Source organism: Sceloporus occidentalis, unplaced genomic scaffold, assembly GCF_023333645.1.
Source record: "Sceloporus occidentalis isolate IW3139 unplaced genomic scaffold, rSceOcc1.0.p SCAF_21, whole genome shotgun sequence".
Classification (NCBI taxonomy): Eukaryota; Metazoa; Chordata; class Lepidosauria; order Squamata; family Phrynosomatidae; genus Sceloporus; species Sceloporus occidentalis.
This window is the reverse complement of record NW_028317001.1, coordinates 2,850,463-2,872,734: the sequence shown is the minus strand read 5'-3', so window position 1 is coordinate 2,872,734 and position 22,272 is coordinate 2,850,463. Positions and strand designations below refer to the sequence as shown.

The following is a 22,272-nucleotide window of genomic DNA, read 5'->3' as shown; positions in this document are numbered from 1 at the left end:
CTAGCAGTAATCCCTAGATACTCCTCAACTGCCTCCTTCGCTTTTAGGTCTAACCTCAGTGGTATCTGAATTTTGCTTAGGAGGAACAAAGGCATTACCAAGTTGCAATTCTGGAACAAAGAAAGAAAGAAAGAGCCGCTAGTCCTTCTAAGAAACCACCACACCTCACTTAAGCCAAACCTGCAGAGACAAAGCTTTGGTTCTCCCCCATGGGAAGGGGGTCCTCTGAAAGCATCCAAAATGAAGACCCTCAGAAGTGACCCCCCCCCCAAGGTGTCGGAAAGAAGTCCCCACATCCCCCAAGCGTCTCCGATCCTACCACCAGCCCTAAAAGAAACCGGGCAAGAAGAACCGGCGTCACGCCCACCGTAGGTGCAGTTACAGCAAAAGCGGATGATGAGTAGGATCTCCATGGCGCGCTTTCCTCGGTGTGGCCATCGCGCCCAGCTCCATCGGTGTTCCAGCGGCTGTCGGTGCCCAGGACGACAAAGCCAGCCGGTGGAAGGGAAGGAGAAGGCGGAGGGAGAGGAGGGGATGCGAGGGGGCTGTCTGGACGCAGCCAGCATTATAAAGAGATGCATCCCCCTCCCCTTCCTCGCTCTCTCCCCCTACGGACACAAAGGCTTCGGGGTTTTTTCCCCAATATGGGCAGGTAATTATCCATAATTCATGGGCATGGGTCACCAGAGGAATGGGAGAAGCCAGGGGGAAGGCATACAAAGGATTTCACACACATGATTTTGCACACTTGATCACACTCCCACATGAAAAGCACTCACCAGAGACCAAAAAGAAAAAGGATCCATACCTTCCATGGTGACCGAGGTGTGGCTTTCTTTCGAATCCTTTGGCCCCTTCACTTTCAACTCCTGTCGAAAGGGAACAATGAGGACGTTTTTGAGAGAGAAGGGCAAGGAAACGGCCATCTTCATATGCTCAGAGGCTAGGTCCAATGAGGCAAAATTTCTGCTTCCAAATTCTAATTGTTTCCCCTCCCTGTCTCTTCACCTCCTTCCTTAATTTGAAAGGATTTAACAAACTCAGCGCAGGCCAAGACCATAATGGGAGGGTAAACCACACTCTCTCAGCCTCAGAGGATGGCAAGGGCAAACCCCCTTGGAAGAAACTTGCCCAGAAAACCCCCCTGATAGGGTCTTCTTAGGGTCCAAGGGAGTTGACCATGGCAGAGATAGAAGGTGGGGGTTTCTGGTTGTGTATGTGAAGCTCTCATGTACCACTTACATTGCAGCTATAATATATGCTGAGCAGAGGGGTAGGGAACACATACACACACAGTGCAGCCTTTTAGGTGCGCATAGATACACAGCATCCTCGGAGCAGCTTTTGGGTGCAAAGAGTGGGATGCAACAGACAGCAGGATCTGAAGAGCCCTAAAAATTCCCTTTCAGCATCAGACCCAAATGCCCATCGCCTTTCCTCACATGCTCTCTGCATCCCAGCAATAGGTGGGAGACTGCTCTTGGACATGGAGGTTCTAGTTGCTACCCTCCGTGATTTTTGCTCTCCAAATTCTCCCCTCCATAAGCCCTGCTCTGGTCCATGCAAAAAAGGTTCCAGCTTCTTCGAATGCCCCCCGGAGCAAAATAAAAGCAATTAAGCCAACAGATGGGTAAGGAAACAGAGCAGAACGTTCCCCAAAGTCTGGAGAGAGAGAAACGTAGATGGAAGTTTTAGATCTCTGCAAAGACTCTCCCCTCACAGTGGGGAATAGGATCAAAATACCCAGAGACACACACACCCCAACACAACAGGGCTCAAATTTGTTGTGCAACGTGCATTCCTGTTTCACAAATAGTAAAGGTCAACGGCTACTTAGCCTTTCACAACAGGGTTGGAAATCGAAGGGGACAGCAGTCCCATTCTGGAACGTCCATGGGGCAGAGACCTAATTTATACATCCCCACATTCCTCCTGACCCACCTTGCAGGGTTGCTGTAGATGATAAGCAAGGTTATCTCCACGCATGTCGCTTTTTCTTTCCTTTTTTCCTCCGTGGGTCATAAGAAACAACATTATGGATGATACTGCTAATGGCTTCTCACCTCTGAGATTTTCTGGAACTGGTTGTTGCTCTGGCTGCACTTCTCGGCTGTCTCCAACGCAATTTTGTAGTTGTCCACAAAGGCCTTGTACACCCCCAACTGGCTGGCCTATTGCGGGGAGGAAAGAAAACCCCATGATAGGTTCACCTTAGGGGTGCCATAAGTCAGGAACAACTTGAAGGCACACAACAACCACAACAACATTCAATGGGAAGCCAACAAAGGGTGCGATCAATAATCTTCTCCCATCCTTCCACTAAGAGGTGTCTTATCATTCTTCTTGTCCATGAATATGGAGAAGAAGAATGATAATGATAATTCTCCCCCTTTTATGGGCATCCAAGAAAGCCACGGAAAGGGTGACTTGGGGCAAACCCTACTCTCTCAGACACGGAGGAAAGCAAAGCAACCCTCCCTCTGAACAACTCCTTGATAGGTTTGTGTTAGGATCCTCATTGATCAGAAGCAACTGGAAGGACCACAACCAAACCATCTCCGGTCGGAACGGAGCCAAATGGTACCCACCAGCTTTTGGAAAAGGTGGCCCAGGACGACGCTGCTATCCCAGTCCTGGACTTGGGGCCAGAGGCTGTCGTAGAACTCCTTGTGGATCTCGTAAATGTCCTGGATTTTGTAGAAGATGGTCTCGATCTGCTGGAGGGTGAGGACAGGCTGGGAGGTGGTTGCCGTCGCCTTCAGGGGCTTCATCGGCTGCGGAGAACGCAAGGGGAAGAACCATTTTTATTAAACCTAAACACCACCAGAAACTTACTTTATACAAATATATCTAAGCCAAACGACGGCGACAAAACAAACTTAACTAAACCACTAAAGAAATGTAATGTAATGTAATGAAAAATGTGATGTAAGCATCATGCTTCATCAGGGATAACTGTATGCTGTGCCCTTTTAATGCCTAATTTGGTTAGTTTGGCACCACTTTAACAGCCACAACTCCATCAATCCTAGAGAATCCCGGGATTTGTAGTTTGGTGAGGCACCAGCCCTCTTTGGCAAAGAAGGCTAGAGACCTTGTAAAACTAATACTCCCAGGGTTTCATAGGATGCAGCTACAGCCCTTAAAGTGGGTCAAACTGCATTATTTCTCCAGTGTAGATGCACCCGCAATCCTTGGGCGGCAAGATTGCTAACAGCAACAGTGCTCCTGAACTTCAGACTTTGCAATCCATGGCTCTTTGCCCTCAACACTTGCCCCACCTTGCTCTGTGTTTTGTTTTTGTTGTCGAATTGCCTTGACTTATTTTCTCCTGCCTTGCATTTGGGCTTTGGACTTTGCCTGCATCTATCTAAGGCCACCTCTGGGAGGTTGTGGCATCTATCTAAGGCCACCTCTGGGAGGTTGTGACATTTTAGCCTTGGTCCTGCTTTCTAGGTCTTCCTTGCTTGACTGGAACATCAGGTCCAAACTGGCCCTTGACCTTTGACTGTACACTTTGCCATCATGAGAGCTAGGAACATGGTTCACATTTTAAAGAAGGAAGCCAAGGGTCTAAGGCAGGGGTAGGCAACCTTTTTGAGCTGGGGGCCGGGTTGCTGTCCCTCAGACAACTGGGGGGTCGAACTCAAAATGGTGCCCAGAGCGGCGTGGAAGCTGCAGCGGGGGCAGCAATCGGTGGCAGGACCAGGCTGGAGCCGGTCCCAAGACCTCGCTGGGCCAGATCCGGCCCACGGGCCGTAGGTTGCCGACCCCTGGTCTAAGGACTGCATTGCCCATACCTCATTCTCTCTTCTCCCCCAGCGTTATTGCAGTATACCAGTTTTATACACATACACACACAACTCTGAGCACCTCTCACAAATCCGGTAAGATGCACTCTCTCTATAAGACCAAGATCTTCATTAGAGAAGTTGCTTTTGGGACTACAACCCCCAGAATTCCCAAGCCTCTGTGGTTCTTTACTTCCAGGTGACTGTGAATAGCAGGGATGGAAACAGTCCTGATGTTGTAGGACTGCAACTCCCAGCTTTCCTTCGCATTGGCTAAGCTTAGGGCCGCTGGGAGTTCCAGTCCAACAACCTTTGGGGAGCCACTTCATTCCCAACTCTGGTGCATTTGGCTTGGAGCTATAGATCCCAACAGGATCAGCCATGTACTGGATCCAGAGTTCCCAGCATTGGCCTAGCAGGAATATTGATATTATCCCTTAGCTAGCTGTGTGTATGTGTCTCTGTGTGTTTGTGAGATATATCATCCCACCATCAATATTTCATTGTGCGCTTTCTTTGCTTCGATGCAAAGCCTGTTATGGTGGTTTGGTCCTAAGAGGGTCACTGAGATCCATTCCTGGATGGAGATGGAAATGACTACAATAGGTTTTCTAACAGAGCACACCACTGCTGCTGGTGTTTTGGGATCCCTCCTTGGGAGTCGTAGCAATGGGGATGTGTCACGACGTTCACGTTTCAGAGGTTTCACCGCCTGCTTCAAAACATGGAAGGAGAGCCAACAGCGCACACCCATCCTCCACCCACACAGCCATTGCGCAAAAGCAGTCCAGCTCCGACTCGGACAAAAAAAAAAGGAAGCAGAAGCTATAAATACAAAACCAAATGAGGCCACGAGAGAAGGACTCTGCGGAAGACGTTACAGCCGTCGGGACGCGTGATCGGAATCCGCAGCCACAAGATACGGCGGCGATGGCCGCTAACTCAGAGCGGTTTCGAAGACTGCTTTTTTTAAAGTCGTGGTTAGCTGAGGAAGCACCAGAATCCTGAGTGTAATTCCTAAAAGACGGTGCTGTCGTGGTGACACAAGGCTGGCTCCAAACCTCCTGGTTGGGATAGCTTCCAAAATGGAGCCTTCCTCTTCAAAGGTGGTCTACCTGCAAGTGTCAACTTCAGAAGGGAGAAGGTGGTACTCTCCTAGATTTGCACCTAGCTCTTCCCTCTTGAACTGGGCTCCCCAAAACTGGAGAATGTGTACCCTTGAGTCCCGCCTGGAGGTGGACCACAAACCCAGAGATGGACCACCTCCAGTTGTAGGGTCACCCTTTTGTCACCTCTCAAAATGGCTTCTTCTTCCCTTGTCCCAACTCACCAGCAACAGTGCCTCCAGTTGGTTTATGTACATCTCTTCATTGGCCAAGAAATCCTTGAGGACCACTCTTCGCATATCCACGCCTTTCCCGGCATCGTGTTCGCTCTGCAAAACGTAGAAGAAAGAATATGAGGAGGCTTGCTCAAGTTACCTTAGTTTATGCTAACTAATTCCTTGTTCGCAAGGAATTAAAACAGTTACTGTTTAATTACTTTCTTTAAAAACCAGAATGCCACAAAGTCACATCTCCCGAATTAAGTGCAAAAGGAACAGCAATCCTATAACCAGATGAAACTCTTCTTTTATGACATATATTTTGGGGCATTTTCAGTGTGTTTCTCTTTTAAGCTTTCTTTGCCTTTCCCCCTTTTCCAAGGGAAGACGATTGAGACGTAAATTTGGGATGCATATAGCATTTCTGGCCTTCTGGGCACCCTCCGCCCAACAAACCACGAAGCCAGAGGAGGCATTAAAACGGCCTGTTCTCATTCCGCTCCTCCCTTTCCTCTTGGACGCTTGTCTAAATTTAGATTATAAGCGTCTTAGGGCAGGGATCTGAGGTCTTTCCCTTTCCCCCCTCCTTGACTGGCTGTAATTCGGTCTTAAATTTCCACCAAACTTGGAAGAGTTTACTTTGGAGGAGAACAAGTGTTCAGCTGGTTGGGGATGCTGGGACTTCCAAAAAAGAAAGCCATCTGTATTTTTCGTCCCTCCCACATGCTCTGCGCCTAAATTTGGGAGCTGCTGGGACTTGTCTCCCATTCGCGTCCCGTCGAAACCTTCCCATCTCGTTCCCCAAACAGGGCCCGACGCAAACCGACAACTGTTTCCAAACACACGCCCAAAACATGCCCACAGCCGTGGCTGCATTTGGCCCACAGGCTTGGCACAGCTGTTGGCACGACCAGCAACCCACGTAAGCATCCTACAGCCGCCCGAAAAGGACCCACAACGCAGCTTTCCTCGCTGTTTTTCGTTGTTATGTGCCTCCGAGTTGTGTTTGATGGCAATCTGAAAGCAAACCTATTGCAGGGTTTGTTAGCAAAAGGGGGTTTGCCTTTGCCATTGCCATGCTCTGAGGTTCAGAGAGTGCGACTCGGCTATGGCCACCAAAGAGGTTTCCATGCCCAAGCCGAGATTCGAATCCTTGTCTTGCAGTGCCCTCATCCAATGCTCAAACCTCTACACCATGTTTGTTGTGTATCTTCAAGTCAGTTCCGACTTATGGCGAACCTAAGACAAACCTATTTCTTGGCAAGGTTCGTTCAGAGGAGGTTTGCCCTCGCCTTCCCCTGAGGCTGAGAGAGTGTGACTTGCCTATGGGGTTTCTATGGCTGAGCCAGGATTTGAACGCGGGTCTCCCTCCCAGGCTCCCACACTCATACCTTATGCTTGCAAAAACTGGAGAAGAAAAGAATGCAATTCAAAGTATGGTGCTCAAATTTAGGTTCCGAAAATGGTAGGATCCTAAGAATTTGGAAGGAAGGGCTAAGATTTCGGAAACTTGAACCAGGCAGGTTTGCCATAGTCAAAGGCTGGAAGGAGAGAAGCAACTGCGCACCGCAATCTCGCCGCCTCAGTCCTTCCCTACCCAAACAAAGAGTCTTATCGCACCCTTAACCTCCACCTCCTTGAACATTAAACTCCAGAGATGGTAAGCTATGGGTTTTCTTTTTTCCCAAAGGTGCGGCACCGGGCACCTGTTTTTACAACAAGTGCGCCAAAAATGGCGCGATTTGGAGTAAGAGCAGAGGTGGAAGGGGAAGGCAAGGGCCCTGAGGTTATCTAGCCCCAGTTCTGTCCTTGCACAGAGTGGTTTTACTTCCCAATGTTTTCTGCCCATGTGCAAAGTGATTTTACTTCTCAGTTGTTTCGGCCCATGCACGGAGTGATGTTCGCTCTCCACTTTGGCAAGGAACCACAAGTTATGGGTAGAGGGGAAAACCTTTGAGGACAGGCAAGGTTTAGGTTTAGGTAGTTTAGGCTGAGTCTAGCCCCTTGTTAAGCCCTCCTAGGGAAGAACTACAGTCGGCCCTCCTTATCCATGGTTTTTTTTTAATCTATGGATTCAAGTATCCATGTCTTGAAAATATTCCCCAAATGTATAAAGTCCAAATAGCAAACCTTGATTCTGCCATTTTGTATAAGGCACACTATTTTGCTATGCCGTTGTATTTAATGGGACTTGAGCATCCATGGATTTTGTTATCCACGGGGGTCCTGGAACCAAACCCCAGCGCATAACAAGGGCCCACTGTGTCTCTTGTCTCCCTTCACACAAATACATACACACACACACACACACACACACACCTCTCCTGGGGCAAATGCAACACATAAATCTACAACGGAAGCCCAATCCATACAAATCGGCTCAAGGCAGGGCACTGGGCCATTCATTGCCCACTGAAATATCGGTGCCACTAGGGATGCCTGCCAATAGGACAGGAAAGGTACTTGGTTTCTCAACCAGAAAAAAGCTTGCCTTTTGTACCTGCACCATGACCTATGTCTAGAACTAGCTGCAAGACCCAAACCCATCATCATCATCATCATCATCATCATCATCGGAGCAAAGCAAGCATGATGTACTGCAGTGGTTCCCAAACTGTGCCCTTTAAGGGATTTTGGACTCCAGCTCCCAGAATCCCAGATTATTGGCCAACACGGCTGACACAATCTCTTCAAGGGCACGGTTTGGGGACACCTGGTGTAGTGGTTTCAGCATCAGACTACGACTGCGCAGATCAAGATTCAATTCTCCGCTCGGCCATGGAAACCCACTGGGTGAGCTTGGGCAAGTCACACTCTCTCAGCCCCAGGAAACCCCATGATAGGGTCGCCATAAGTCAGAAAGGACTTGAAGTCACACAATAACCACAAATGGTCAATACTAATAAAATTGAGATGAGTTTGCTTAGAAATTGCACACTGTTCTTGGCCCCACTGTTATTCCGGCACACTAACAGAGCCAAAGGGAGTTAATTTTAGTGTAAAGCATTATTATTATTATTATTATTATTATTATTACTACCACTACTACTACTTTCAGAGTTAGTGATGGAGGCTTGGACCCCTCGAAGATCTGGGTTCTACCCAAGAGCCTAGGAATCAATAAGGCCTTGCCAGAGAAGGCGGCCTGTTCCAAGTCGTGCCTCTTTTTGAAATTGAGATCTGTCTTAGTGGAGAAGAGCCACATCGAAGCCACAGAAAGGAAACAGATAATGAAATATCGAGACCCATGAACAGAGGTTCAGCCCCTCTGGGCAAAAGGAAGCAACTCTGGTTCCGGCAGCGCCAGCAATGCCAAGCAGACCAACAAAACACCACTAAACAAGAAGAAAAGGGTCAAGAGGCGCATCTCCCCCCAAACCCTCAACTCCGGCCTTCGAGGCCTCCTTCTTCCCACCTTGCAAGGCGCCAATCCATGGGGGGTGAAGGTGCCCAGCCGCTCTTCCTCGCCGCCTTCCTCCTCCTCTTCGTCTTCTAGGATTTTGTCCAAGTAGCCGATGACTTCTTCTTCCTCCTGCATGGCCCCTGAGCTGCACCCACTCACTTTGGGCAACCAAGAAGGCACCCACCTCTAGGGCAAGGTGGCAGCCAGGCCCGGCACTGCCACCTCCAACGCTTGGCACTGACGCCTCCTCCTCCTCTGCCGGAGCAAAGCAGCCATGCCCAGGGGTGAAGACAACCAAACCCTTGCTCCCAGGGCCCCCAAGTTGGGGGTCAAAGGAGGTGCAGCTCAGTTCAAGTTCCCTAAAGCCGTGCCAGTTTGTGAAGCCAAACTCCAGTGAGAAAGAGAGGAGGAAGGAAGCCCTGCCAAGACCAGGCTGGCTTAGCTTAACCCCTTCCTGGTGCCCGGCTTCGGGTGGCAGATATATTTGAGGGTTTGTTTTCAAAGCTGTATATGCCACTGCCACTTCAGAGCTGCCTTGCACACTTTGGGGCAGGAAATGCCAGGCTGCAGAGGTGGGGTTGGCAAAGGCGGCTGGTGCCAGGAGAGAAGAGAAAGGAAGAGAAAGAGGGAGGGATGGATGGAAGAGGAGGGCTTTTCGGAGAGAGAGAGGGTTACCACTCTTGCTCCTTTGAGGAAGTGTGGGCTGTTGAAGAAGAAGAAGAAAGAGGAGGAGGCGGAGAAGGAGGAAGCGGATGGCAGACGCAGGAGGGGAAAGAAAAAAAGAGAATAGAAAGACAAGAGCAGAGAGGAAGAGAAGGAAGCCTGAGTTCACTCAAGTCCCATAGAAAAGGGGAAGAAAAAGGAGGGGCCCAAATCTGACCTAGGAAGAGAGAGAGAGAGAGTGAGAGGCGTCACCTGGAAGAGAACTCACCTGGAAGCCACACTGCTTTGGCAAAACAGGTGAGACCAATCAGGGCGGTATGGGTGAGTGGTTACAGCAAGAGCTGGGATCTTGGGCATTGCAGAACTCTGCATGATGTAAAGGCAAAGGAGAACAGCAGCCTGCAAACTGCATGCTGGCACAGTTGAATTTTAAGCCTTTTAAATATGGCGCAAGCAGGATCGGCGTCTCCCGATTTCCCAGGTGGCAAGAAACGGAAACCTGGCAATACAGGCAAGCTTTTGAGCAACGCAGAACCCTTCTCGGGAGGGTCGGAGGAAGACGCCTGCAAACGCAGAAGGCCGCGCGTCTGGCCCCAAAGAAAGCAAGACAAATAAGTAAAGGGGAAAGAACATTTTAATTGTGCCAGCTGCACCTCTTAAGAGCCAAAGCGGTCACAACTTTGTGTGACAACGCTAGAAGCAAATGAAAGGAGTCTCGCGTAAAGAGAGCCCATCTTTGCGGGATCGAAAAGGTCAACTGAGAGAAAGCAGAGAGTAGTGCCGTTTGAGAATTGGACGACGACTCTGGAGACCGGGGTTCGAATCCCCAATCGGCCATGAAAACGCACTGGGTGGCCTTGGGCAAGTCATACCCTCTCATCCTCAAACCCACTCGGGACAAATCTTGCCAAAAAAATAGGTTTGCCTTAGGGTCATCCTCATTCAGAAATGACTCGAAGGCGCAAAGCAACAATAAAATGAGTGTATGCAGCTATATAGATACACAAAGAACTGAATGAAGAAAGCCACAAAACTGCACGGTTTGCACAGGATGCTCATTCTTTCCTCTCTCTCTCTGCCACGCAAGAAAAGACTAGGGTGGCAAGTCCAGAAATCCGCTTGGACGGGAGCTGGAAAAACCACCCTCCGCTGAGAGATCCACTTCAACGTCAAGCTATGTGTATGTTTTGTAGGGTAGTGTCATGGCAGTTAAAGTGGTGTCAAACCACTTTATTTCTGCAGTGTGGACACGCCCGGAGTGGTTAGAAAAAGATTTGGAGAGGAAGAAAGCAGAGGCCGGCAGAAGGAGAAAAGAAGAGTGTTAGCATTTACATAACCTTTTTCTTGCATCCTCTGAAGCATTTTGCAAAGTTCATCTCGCTAAAACATTACAACAATCCTTTCCTTTCGCCGGCAGGCTTAAGACCTTCTTATCCAGGCTGGCCTTTGGTTTAAAATCTATGCAACGGAAAGGGATTGTGGTTGTTGTTGTTGTTGTTTTCCAATATTTGAAAAGTATGATCTGTGTTTTTATATTGTTCCGGGGAATTGCAATTTTTGGTCTCAATCTCAGCACAGAGTTAAACTTCTCTTTCCAACTGTATCTTGATCCGGACACAAATCATTGGGGGGGGGGGGGGGGGAACCAACAACAACACTATATACAATTGCAAAAACACAATCGGCACAACTGTCTTTTTGGAAACTGCTGGGAGGAAGCCACTTTTGATTTAACATCCTCAAAACAAATCAACTTAACGTAACATGTTAACATGCAGCTCTCCAAAAATTGAAAGAGGGGCAGGAGAAAGATACAAGAAGGGATGCGATCAGCGCAAAGCGGCAAAGACCTATTGTTAAAATGAAGACCCTAAAGACTAGAGCCTTGAGGTTGACCCAAAATGAGAGACGGAGAATGTAGTCTGTGTCATCCAAAAGGGATCCAAAATAACCCACAGTTTCCGCACAGGGAGGAGAGGAGGCCAAAGAGTTAAAAACGCACAGGGCAGGTGGCTTGGAAAGTCCAAAGAGCAACTAAGAAGGGCTTTGGAGAGTTTTAAGACTTTACAAATCCCTTTTGGTATGGGGTCAAAGGTAGGGGGATTTTGCAGGATGGAGGAAGAGTGGGGTTTGGAGAGGGGTCATTTTGCTGTATGCTTTCTGTATCACTATCCCATCTCTCCAGTCCCAAAAAAGGACATTACTAATACTCCTACTCTATTCTGCACTAAGGCATTATCTGGAGTCCTGCATTCTCATAGAATCGTAGAGTTGGAAGAGACTGCAAGGGCCCTGATCTAGTCCAACCCCATTCTTCTGCCATGCAGGAACTCTCAATCAAAGCATCCCCATTGACAGATGGCCATCTAGCCTCTGTTTAAAGACCTCCAAGGAAGGAGACTCAAAGGCAGCATCTTCCACTGTCGAACAGCCCTTACTCTCAGGAGGTTCCTCCTAATTTTGAGGTGGAATCTCTTTTCCTGGAGCTGGCATCCATTGCTCCAGGTCCCAGTCTCTGGAGCAGCAGAAAACAAGCTTGCTCCCTCCTCAATATGGCATCCCTTCAAATATTTAAACAGGGCTATCATATCACCTCTTAACCTTCTCTTCTCCAAGGCTAAACATCCCCAGCTCCTTAAGTCGTTTCTCATAGGGCTTCATGGTTTTCAGACCCTTCACCATTTTGGTCTCCCTCCTTTGGACACATGGCTCCAGTTTCTCAATGTCCTGGACACATAACTGGGCACAATATTATTCCAGGTGGGGCCTGACCAGAGCAGAATAGAGTGGCACTATTACCTCCCTTGATCTAGACACTATACTTCTATTGATGCAGCCTAGAATCGCACTGGCCTTGTTAGCCGCTGCATCGCACTGTTGACTCATGTTCAATTTGTGGTCTACTTGGACTCCCAGATCCCTTTCAAACATAAGTCTCTTTAAGCCAAGTGTCCCCCATAATCCTATATTGGTGCATTTTATTTTTTTTACCCTTACATTTCTCCCTGTTGAATTCCATTTTGTTAGCTGTGGCCCAGCTTTCTAGTCTATTCAGGTCATTTTGAATCTTGATCCTGTCCTCTGGGGTATTAGCTATTCCTCCTAATTTGATGTCATCTGCAAATTTGATAAGTATGCCCCCAATTCTGTCCTCCAAGTCATGGATAAAGATGTTGAATAGCCCTGGGCCCAGGACAGAGCCCCACTGGACACCCCACTGGTCACTTCCCTCCAGGATGAAAAGGAGCCATTCTGGATGTCTTGTTTCAAGAAAGGAAAAAGGCAAGTTGAGCAAGGTTCAGAGGAGGGCAACAAGGCATGGAGAACAAAACCTACGATGAAAGGTTGAAGGAGCTGCGCATGTTTAGCTTGGCGAAGAGAAGGTGGAGGGGGCCATTACTGTCCTTTCTAAGCATCTCAAGGCTTACTTGGTTTAGCAGCAATACCTAGGATGCCTGTTTTACATCAGATTTGGGAAGAAACAGAGCAGCAGAGTACATCTGGAAGGGGAGGATTCCCAGGAACCTTTTAAGGAGCAACGTGATACTAGGTTATGGCCGCCAGATGGCACAACCCAGCCCATAACAACATGTCACCTTTTTAATATGCCCACAATGACACGCTATGTGCCTTTATTGCCCTCCTCTTCCTCCCCACCCCAAAAAAAGAACAAAAGGCAAACAGAGTCTTGTGGGCTATTTTTCTCCTTTTTGCATAAAGTAAAATTCTTGAGCAAACACTCCAGAAGCGTCTCTTCCATAAGGAAGTTAGTCTCTAGGTAGAAAAGCTGTGACTTGGGTGTAAAGTGTGTAATTTTCGCGCACAAAAGTCACAGTGGCAACCATGCTGGAGCTCAAGGGATCCGGATTCAAGTCCTACCTGAGCCATGAAGCTCACCAAGTAACCGTGGAGCAATCCCTCCTTCTCAATCTCAGCCGAATCTACCTCACAAGGATGTTGCATAAATGGTTTTGAGTTCATTGGAGGACCCAGAGACTTACCCCGGTGCCCATCCCGTCGGTAGCCGTAGGTGAGACACTCTCTGGCCCGTCCTTGCCGTTTCCGCCTTCCTGGCCTCGGGCGCTGAGCTGGGGGGACATGGTGGGCGACTCGTCGATGTATGGCATGGTCTCCGAACCGCCGGGCGGCACTTTGGGCTCCTCGTTCCCCTCGGCGTCATAATCCTCCGTCCCGTAGTTGAAATCTGCGGAGAGGAATCGAGGAGAAACTTGGTCAATGCCGGAGGATAGCATCACTCCCCACAACACACACCTCCTGCTCCATCTCCAAATATACACAGACCCCAAAACCATCATTAAATAGATGTATGCGCCTTCAAAGAGCCAGCATGGTGCAGTTGTTTAAGCGCTGGACTAGGGCACTAAAGAACAGAGTTTGAATCCCTGCCCTGCGGAAACCCTCTGGGTGATCTTAGGCAAGTCACATACTCTCAGCCTCGAAGGAAGGCAAAGCTAAACCCTCCCCTGAACAAATTTTGCCAAGAAAACCCCTTAGGATCGCCGTACATCAGAAATGTCTTGAAGGCGCAACAATGCACCTCCAAGTTGCTGGTCGATTTATGGCGACAGCCATAAATTTTCTAAGGTTTTCTTAGACAAGGGATCCTCGGAAGTCATTTTGCCAGTTCCTCCCTCTGAAATAGAGCCTGGGATTCATTGGTGGTTTCCCATCCAAGGACTAACCAGAGCTGACCCTGCGTAGCATCCGACATCAGACAGGATCCGCAGTCCGCTCCTGGTCTTTGGCTGAAATTTGAAGGGAGCCATCCCAAGCATTGAACCTATTGTGCATGGGATATGGTTCTGCACACTGTATGGCTCCTTTGCAGTTTGGACTAAAATCCAGACACACACAGAGAAGACTTTGGGTATAGAAATAATGCAGTTTAGACACTGCTTTGACTGCTATGGCTCCATCCTACAGAATCCTGGGCTTTGTAGTTTGGCGAGGATCCAGCACACTTCAGACAAGGACCTTGGATCCTAGGATCCCAGAGGATGGAGGCACAGCACTTAAAGTGGTGTCAAAGTGCCTTATTTCTACAGTGTAGACGTACCTTTCAAAGGCACCAGAGGCCACTGGAAGGAAGAGACGGCTGGAAAGAGAGCGCATGACTAGGCCGAGCCAGAGACCAACCCTGTCGGAGGCGGCATGACCAGGGAACCAGAAGGCACATGCCATGCGCCCACGACACCCGCTGCAAACGCATTACCTCCCCCAGCTCCCGAGACATCCAGTCTGGGCCCAGTCAAGCGTGTGCCCCTCGGTCACACTCTCTCGCTTGACCCCCCCTCTGACGCCCCCCCCCAGCCTTGGCCTGACACACTTCCCCACATTTGTACAATTAAGCACGCATCCTTGAGCACCGCCTTGCCTTGAAATCCCTCGATCATTGCATGCGCCAGCTGGCCCTGCCCTGTGTGTGTGCATCTCCCTCGGAGGATTTTCCAGAAGAGGTGCCATCGGAGTTGGGGGGTGATAGGCAGTGTGGTAGAATGGTTAGAATATGGGAGACCATCAGGACCCAGATTGGCAATGAAGCCAAGTAGCCTTGAGACCTTTTCTCTCTCATATACACACGCACAACTTGGCCTACCTTGCCGAGTTGTAAAGCTCAAAAATGGGGAGAAGGGAAGCCATGTATAGCAATGGTCAACTCCAAGCTCCTTCTGTCCTGCCATCCTCATCTTTTCTATTCAGGCCCTGGGCAAGTCACACTCTCTCAGCCTCAGAGGACGGCAAAGGCTGAACCGCTCTGGAGAAATCTGGCCAAGAAAACTCTATGCAGGGTTGAACCAAGTCGGAGTCGACTTGAATGCACATAACAACAACCAGGAGATGGTGGCAGAGACAGACAGACGGGGCAAGGTACCTTTTCCAACCCAGAAAATGATCATGATCCTGGCACAGAGAAGGGCATGCATCGAGATTTGTAAAGTTGGCAGCAAGAGTGAGAGAAAAGGCAACCTCTGCTTTCCAAATCAGGGCAACAGAGCATAATGGCCGTCATGCATAATGAAAAAGTGGAAGGGTGACCTAAACGCGAGGAACACAGGTTGAGCTGCCATTATTGCTTGAAACGCCATGCTTTCTATGTGCGTTGAAGGCAATTCTCCAACACACTCTAGCTTCCGCAGAGGACGATATTGTGAGGGAGAAAATGTTACTCCACATTCACTTTCTTTACTCCGTGTTACACAAATCCCATCACATCTTCCACTCAATTTCATCTTTTCCTCCTAAGGTACCTTTGTCACCGAGTGGTGCCATCTTTCGTCACAGGAGAATTTCCTTTGGTCATTTTGGATGCTCTGGAAAAAGGGAGGCATAAAACACCACACATGCAAATGCATAAATGCAAAATTTGGTGTCGAACTGTGCGCCTTTTGCCTCTGTTTCAGGGAAATAAAGGCGAGACGTTTTGCATTGTTCCACATCATCTCCCCCAAAGTAAAACAATGAGGGTTTCAACTGTGCCATGGATTCAAATGACAGAAACAAGGGGTTCAAAATGCAAAAAAAGGAGAGAGATTCCACCTAAACATTAGGAAGAGTGGAAGAAATGTGCCTCGGAGGAAGGCGAACTGTCTGCCTTCGGAGGTCTTTAAACAGAGTCTGGATGGACATCTTTCGAGAGCGTCTTATTGACAAATTGATCGGATCCATACCCTGCTTTTCTCTTGGGACGGGATCCAAGGCGGCTACCGGAAGATTCAATTAAAACCTTAGTTTTACCAAAGTTAAAAAGAATTAAGCAACATTGAGCAGGACTGGTTACGTTTGGGAATATTTCCGATGTCGGAATGCCGCATAAGGGAGACTCAATCTGTAGTAAATAAATACAATTTGCTTTAAACGCGTGCCATGCGCATCATAGCCAAAGAGTGCCCATACTGGGGCCTAGTGCTTCCCTCTGTAACTTTGGGCAGAGGTGGCCTCTCCTTAGGGCACTTTTCCTCCTCAGAGGAGCCACCTTTCACGCCAATATGACACTGCCACCCCTAGTTTTCGTCAAAATCACCCCATGGTACACACACACACAACACGCACACGCACAAAACAACCCCCTACACATCCCACGCTTGCTTCCCATTGCGAGGTGGCTGGAGGCTGGTCCGTCACCACGGCAACCGCCTCCTCCTCCTCCTCCTGCATCCCTCTCATCCTTTGCAGCTGGAAGCCCTGGGAAGATGCTCAAGTACTCATCGATGGGTGGGATAAATACTCCCACTGCCTCCCTCTTTTTATGGCTCTGTTTTTGCAGCTGTGGGGGTGGAAGTGAGGAAGGCATGATGCTCTCCAGCTCCAGATCCACCTCCCTTCTCCTTTCCTCCCCATCACCAACTAACTTTGATAATCATAGAATCGTAGAGTTGGAAGAGACCGCAAGGGCCACCCAGTCCAACCTCATTCTGTCGTGCAGGAACTCTCAGTCAAAGTATCCCCAACAGATAGCCATCCAGCCTCTGCTTAAAGACCTCCAAAGAAGGAGACTCCACTATAATCTCCGAGGAAGGAGTTTGTTCCACTGTCGAACAGCCCTTACTCTCAGCCAGTTCCTCCTAATGTTGAGCTGGAATCTCTTCTCCTGCAGTTTGCATCCATTTCTCCATTGGGTCCTAGTCTCTGGAGCAGCAGAAAACAAGCTTGCTACCTCCTCAATATGGCATCCCTTCAAGTATTTAAACAGGGCTATCATATCACCTCTTAACTTTTTCTTCTCCAGGCTAAACATCCCCAGCTCCCTAAGTCTCTCCTCATAGGACATGGTTTCCAGACCCTTCACCATTTTGGTCTCCCTCCTTTGGACACATGGCTCCAGTTTCTCAACCTCCTTCTTGAATTGTTTTGCCCAGAACTGGACACAATATTATTCCAGGTGGGGCCTGACCAAAGCAGAATACAGTGGCACTATTACTTCTCTTGATCTAGACACTAGACTTCTATTGATGCAGCCTAAAATTGCAATGGATTCAAGTTACAAGGAAAGAGATGCCACTGAAATATTAGGACGACCTTCTTGTTGGTAGTGGAAGGGGCTGGCTGACTCTCCACCTTTGGAGATTTTTACGCCGAAGTTGGATGGTCATCTTCCAGGAAGGCTTTCATTGCGTGGCAAGGGTTTGGATTCGATGGCCCTTGGGGTCCCTTCCGACTCTGTGATTCTATGAACTGAATTAATGCGTTCAGTGACCCATTTTGCTAGCCACAGGGTCACCAAAGTGGCACCCGCTTTGCAATCCATAGGGTCACCAAAGTGGCACCTGCTTTGCAATCCACAGGGTCACCAAAGTGGCACCCGCTTTGCAATCCACAGGGTCACCAAAGTGGCACCCGCTTTGCAATCCACAGGGTCACCAAAGTGGCACCCGCTTTGCAATCCACAGGGTCACCAAAGTGGCACCCGCTTTGCAATCCACAGGGTCACCAAAGTGGCACCCGCTTTGCAATCCACAGGGTCACCAAAGTGGCACCCGCTTTGCAATCCACCCGTCTCCAGCAATGGCAAAGTAGGGTTGCCAAAATGAAATCTGGAGAGAGCTCCTGTGCCTTTCACAGATGCGCAGAAGAAGGGGTTGCTTCTTACCTGGTTACTGAAATTCCCTCTTCTACACAACCATGAGAGGCACAGGAACCCTCTCCAGTTTTGACTTTGAACCAGGGTTCGAATCCCTACTCAGACATGGATGACCCCAGGCAAGTTTCGCACGCTCTCGGCCTCAGAGCGTTTGCAAAGGCAAACCTCCTCAGTGCGAATCCCACCAAGAAAACCCCACGACAGGGTCGCCATGTGTCGGAAATGACTCGAAGGCACACGACGACGACAAATGATAATCTTATTGTCTAAGAAGAAGTGATGTCCAAATCTATCCGCTCTGTCTGCTTGTTCTCAGCATCCAGGCAGAAATACATTTCGCACCCACCCAAGGCAGGCAAAACAAGTCCGCCTCTTCACATTAACATGCAGCGCAGGGAACGGGTTCGAAAGCAGTCAGGTTTAAAATGAGCCTTCAAAACAGCAGAGAGAGGGAAGGTGAGGTTCAATCTCACGGCTTGCACACCAAAGCCTTTTAATATATATATATATATATATATATATATATATATATTCCTACAAACCAGGCTTTTGGGATGTCAGGATGTTGAGCAGAAGTCAAAGAGTTCCTTTTGTGTAAGAAACATCCCCCAAATCCACTGCCCAGCATTCAGTGGATTGTGGGAGTTGTCATGCAAAAGTACAACTTGCCTAAACTCTTGTACGCTTGCCAAAAGAAATACATGCAGACATTGCATCTTTGTCTCCAAATATAACACCATTGCCAGCATTGGCAAAACCTTTTCAGGTTTTGGGGCATCCCAAACTCACTTGGCAGAGCCTCCGCCTGGCACCGCTCTCACCCAGCAATGCCAATGACTTAACCTGGGAAGAATATTTGTCATCCATTCTCATTTCCCTGTGAGTGTCTCCTGGGTTCAAGTTCCTGCAAGAAGGAGCCAAGCGGATGGAGAATTCAGAGCAATCGTTCCCAAACTGGGAATTCAGGACTGAGAAATAATAAAGTGTGTATAATCCTTATGCATTTATACCTAGTATAGAGAAATAGCATGGTGTCATGGTTTGGCTGTTGGGAAACCAGGATTCAAATCATAATTTGATCACGGCTGATGCTGCAGCAAAGAAGGCAAATGCTATTCTAGCCTGCGTTAACAGAAACCTAACTTTCAAGTCAAAAGAAGTCATAGACTTTTCTTCATAAAGAGGCTGCTGGGGACGGACTCTAGCTGGTGCTCCTGCATTAGACTTTATGGCCTCTGGGTCCCCCCCTTCCAACCCAATGGCTCTATGTTTGTGGTTGTCAACTGCCTTCGAATCAACCCAAACGCATGGTGACACCGCGGATGAGACACCTCCATGATACTACCACCCCGTGTCCACACGCTGCTTTCCTCGCCAGCCGCCCCACACACCCGCCGTCCGCTCTGTCCTCAGTCCGAGCTCGCAAGGAACCTGCCCTCATGCGCCTCCTGGTTTTGCATCCTTCCCGTTGTGGCCTGCTGAGTGAATACCAATTGTGTTGTTGCTTTTGCCCCCCTCCAAGAGGCAGTTACACAACACACGATGCGCTCAACGTGGCCAAGGAAACCGGCTGGGAACATCGGGTGTCCCTCCACCGCACAACCACACAAATACACACACACGCACAAATGCATGCTCCTCCAACCTGCCTCCTCTCCCTTTTTTTCTCTCCAAACGTCCAGCTTGGGAAGGTAGCCAAGCCTCCCCTGATGGATGGCCCAAGCCAAACAAAAACCCCATTTTCGGTTTCAACAAGGGAGGACAGGAACATTGGCGAGGGAGAGCGCATCATGCGCACGTAAGTCCCTTGCGAGGAAGACTTTCCCAGGGGTCCGGGGCCAAGATCTATGGCAACTGAGCCAGGTTATGGAGAAGGAAACCTCCAAGGGATATCATAAGAAGGAGGGAATAGTCGCTGTGGGCTGCCAGATCTCTAGTCCAACAGGAGTGGAAGATGGGTGCTATAATCCCAAATCCTGGACTTGCCTGTGCTCTTCATGAAGTGATGGTGTGGTGCATTGCTTTGCAACAGGGAGGCTTGGAAAGTCTATGGACCATTGGCCTGGGGTTCCCTAGGCTTTTTCCAACAAAGCCTTGGGTGGATACTTCATCGAGTGGCAGTGTGATGCATTGGTTAAAACATGGAGGTCTATGAAGTCTTTGGCATAGTAGCCTGGAGTTCCATAGGCTTTTCCCAGCACACTGTCCAAAGCCATGGGCCTTGGATGGGTGCTTCGAGTGGCAATGGATTGTAGTAGTTGCAGTCAGAAATCCTGACACCCATGAGATGTTTTCTGGGCTGCAAATCTCCAACCAGGATAACCAACAGGAGGGTGCAGATGGGAGTTGTAGTCCCAAATGTCTGGAGGGCATTTGCTGGGTGAGAGTGAGGCTCAGGCACTAAAACCACTGCAGCAGATTACACAAGTAATCTAAAATAATCTCAAAAAATATCCAAAAGAGCAAGCAGAGAAGTTTATGGAGTCAGTTTTCCCGCCTGGAGATGACGACGACAATCACAACAGATTTGGGAATGGTCATGTAGTCTGACCCGCACCAATCCTTCCTGGAAATGGCGCAAAAATTGGGGCATCCCGGCTGTGCAGCCATCTGCTGCAAATGCCTTCCATGAAAGATGGCACACCAGCTTCCTTGGCGTCACTTCAAACAAAGCGTGGCGGTTCATTAATGTCAAACATTATGCCGCATGATTTGCCATTCATGGCATCCTATCCATGCATCCATTATTCTGCCTCTCTGGAGCGCAAAACCATGACATTTAGTATCATCATCATCAACATCATCTCATCATCATCATCCTTATTTTCCAAGCCAGCTTCCTTCCATTAAGCTCCAGTCCCTCTCCTGATTTTCACAACAACCCAGTCAAGTAGACCATGGGGAAAAGGGAGCGAAACAGAGAAATGTAGACTAATGGGAGTCCCTGCTCCAAAAGCACCCAACAGTTGCTGAATTTCCCCCCAAGTATAGAGCATTCAAAAGGCTTTGCAAATGTAATGCTTATGGCAACCCTATGGAGTAGGCCAGGAGGCAAACTGGGAACCAGTTGAATACCTTTGGTCTTTTCCCTTCCTCGCTGCTATGCTATCCCAGGCCTTGAAGCTGGAGAAAGATGGTTTAGGGTTAGAGGACTAGCTTGCCACTTGCTCCCCTGTTCTTTATTTAGTAGCCACCTGTTCCTAAATGAGTAGCCCCTGGCTTCTGATTTCAAAGAACAGTTCCCTTATTTAGCAATGGCTCCCCATCTAGTAGCCACCCATCCCTTATTTCGAGGAACCGGGTCTTATTTTAGTAGCCGCCTGCTCCTTATTTTAATTTTAGGAGCCACCTGTTTCTTTCCTTTTAAGTAAGGAAAGAAGGAACTGGTAGAAGGACCAGGGAGGTGAAGGAGGAGGAAGGAAAGGTGGGCTACCACTGGCCAAACCAACTTGCCCCTTGCTGGGATTTGGGATTCTAACCCAAAACCCTTCCATACCAACAACCGCTCTCCTTGGAGCCAGAGAAAGGACTACTAGAACCATAGAACCGTACACTTGGAAGGGAGCTCAAGGGACATCTAGTCCAACCCTCTGCCAGGCAGGAATAGATGGCGAAAGCACTCCTGAGAAATGCCCACCCAACCTCTGTCTAAAGACCTCCGAAGATGGAGAGCCCCTCCAATAGATCCTATGTGTGTTATGCGCCTTCCACCTGTCGTCTTAGGGTGATCCTATTAATTTTGTAGGGTTTCCTTAAGAGGTTCTCAGTGGTTCCTTCCTCTGAAATCAAGTCTGGTATTTTTGGTGGTCTCCCTTCTAAGGACTGACCCTGCTTTGCTCCCAAGATCAGATGGGATCTGGCACTTTTAGGGTATTTAGGCCCTCATAAAACAAACCCTAGACAGTGTTAAAAACCCAGCCTGCCTTCTCTGTCCAAATCAGGATGACGTTGCCGTATGCCCAAGCCCCATAAAATGCAAATCCACCCCAAAAGGTGCTGGAAAGCAAAGGGGGGAGGAAAGGGGGTTTCAACAAGAACCCCAAAAAGCTAAGGGAAGGAAAAGTGTTGGATAGACATATCTGGAAAGAGGAGAGTGCGGCGCTGCAGACGGAAGAGATGCTCCGCTTGGTTGTGTAAGCTTAACACACCTGTCGGCTGTACCCAACACTCGCTTTACACCTCCGTCTGGTGTCACACCTGTCCCTCAGGACAAGCTGGGGTGTGTTTTTGGGGTGCGTGTGGGTATGTGCGAATGGGTGAACAGCCCAAACCAGATTCTAAAAGGTGCTAAAGAAACCCAAGCGACAATATATACGGTTTAGGAAGGAACACACAGCAACAACAAGACTGCAATGGTTTAACCCAGGTTTAGGGGAACAGGGAGGGAATACACAGTCTCCTCTTTTCCCCTCTCTAGGGCTGATCCCCCCCAAAATATAAATCCATCATGGAAACCCCACATCCCTATTCATCTTCCGTTTCGGCAACATTT

At 48.8% G+C, this 22,272-nt stretch overlaps 1 protein-coding gene across 5 annotated transcripts in view; it reads right to left on the bottom strand.

Moving 5' to 3' along the window:
• Positions 1–22,272, bottom strand: part of LOC149301409 (active breakpoint cluster region-related protein) — a 59,331-nt gene that overhangs the window by 24,685 nt on the left and 12,374 nt on the right. For 3 of the 5 annotated variants that reach the window (XM_089484401.1, XM_089484400.1, XM_089484397.1), the window contains exons 2-6: positions 13,183–13,385; positions 5,122–5,226; positions 2,589–2,774; positions 2,064–2,171; positions 809–869 (exon numbers count right to left, since the gene is read on the bottom strand). In XM_089484401.1, the coding sequence (XP_089340527.1) occupies positions 809–869; positions 2,064–2,171; positions 2,589–2,774; positions 5,122–5,226; positions 13,183–13,308 (586 nt within the window). In that variant the 5' untranslated portion in view covers positions 13,309–13,385. Of the gene's footprint in view, positions 1–808; positions 870–2,063; positions 2,172–2,588; positions 2,775–5,121; positions 5,227–8,530; positions 8,677–13,182; positions 13,386–19,171; positions 19,192–22,272 lie in introns of those variants that run through there. The other 2 variants (XM_089484398.1, XM_089484399.1) reach the window with 2 other exon arrangements.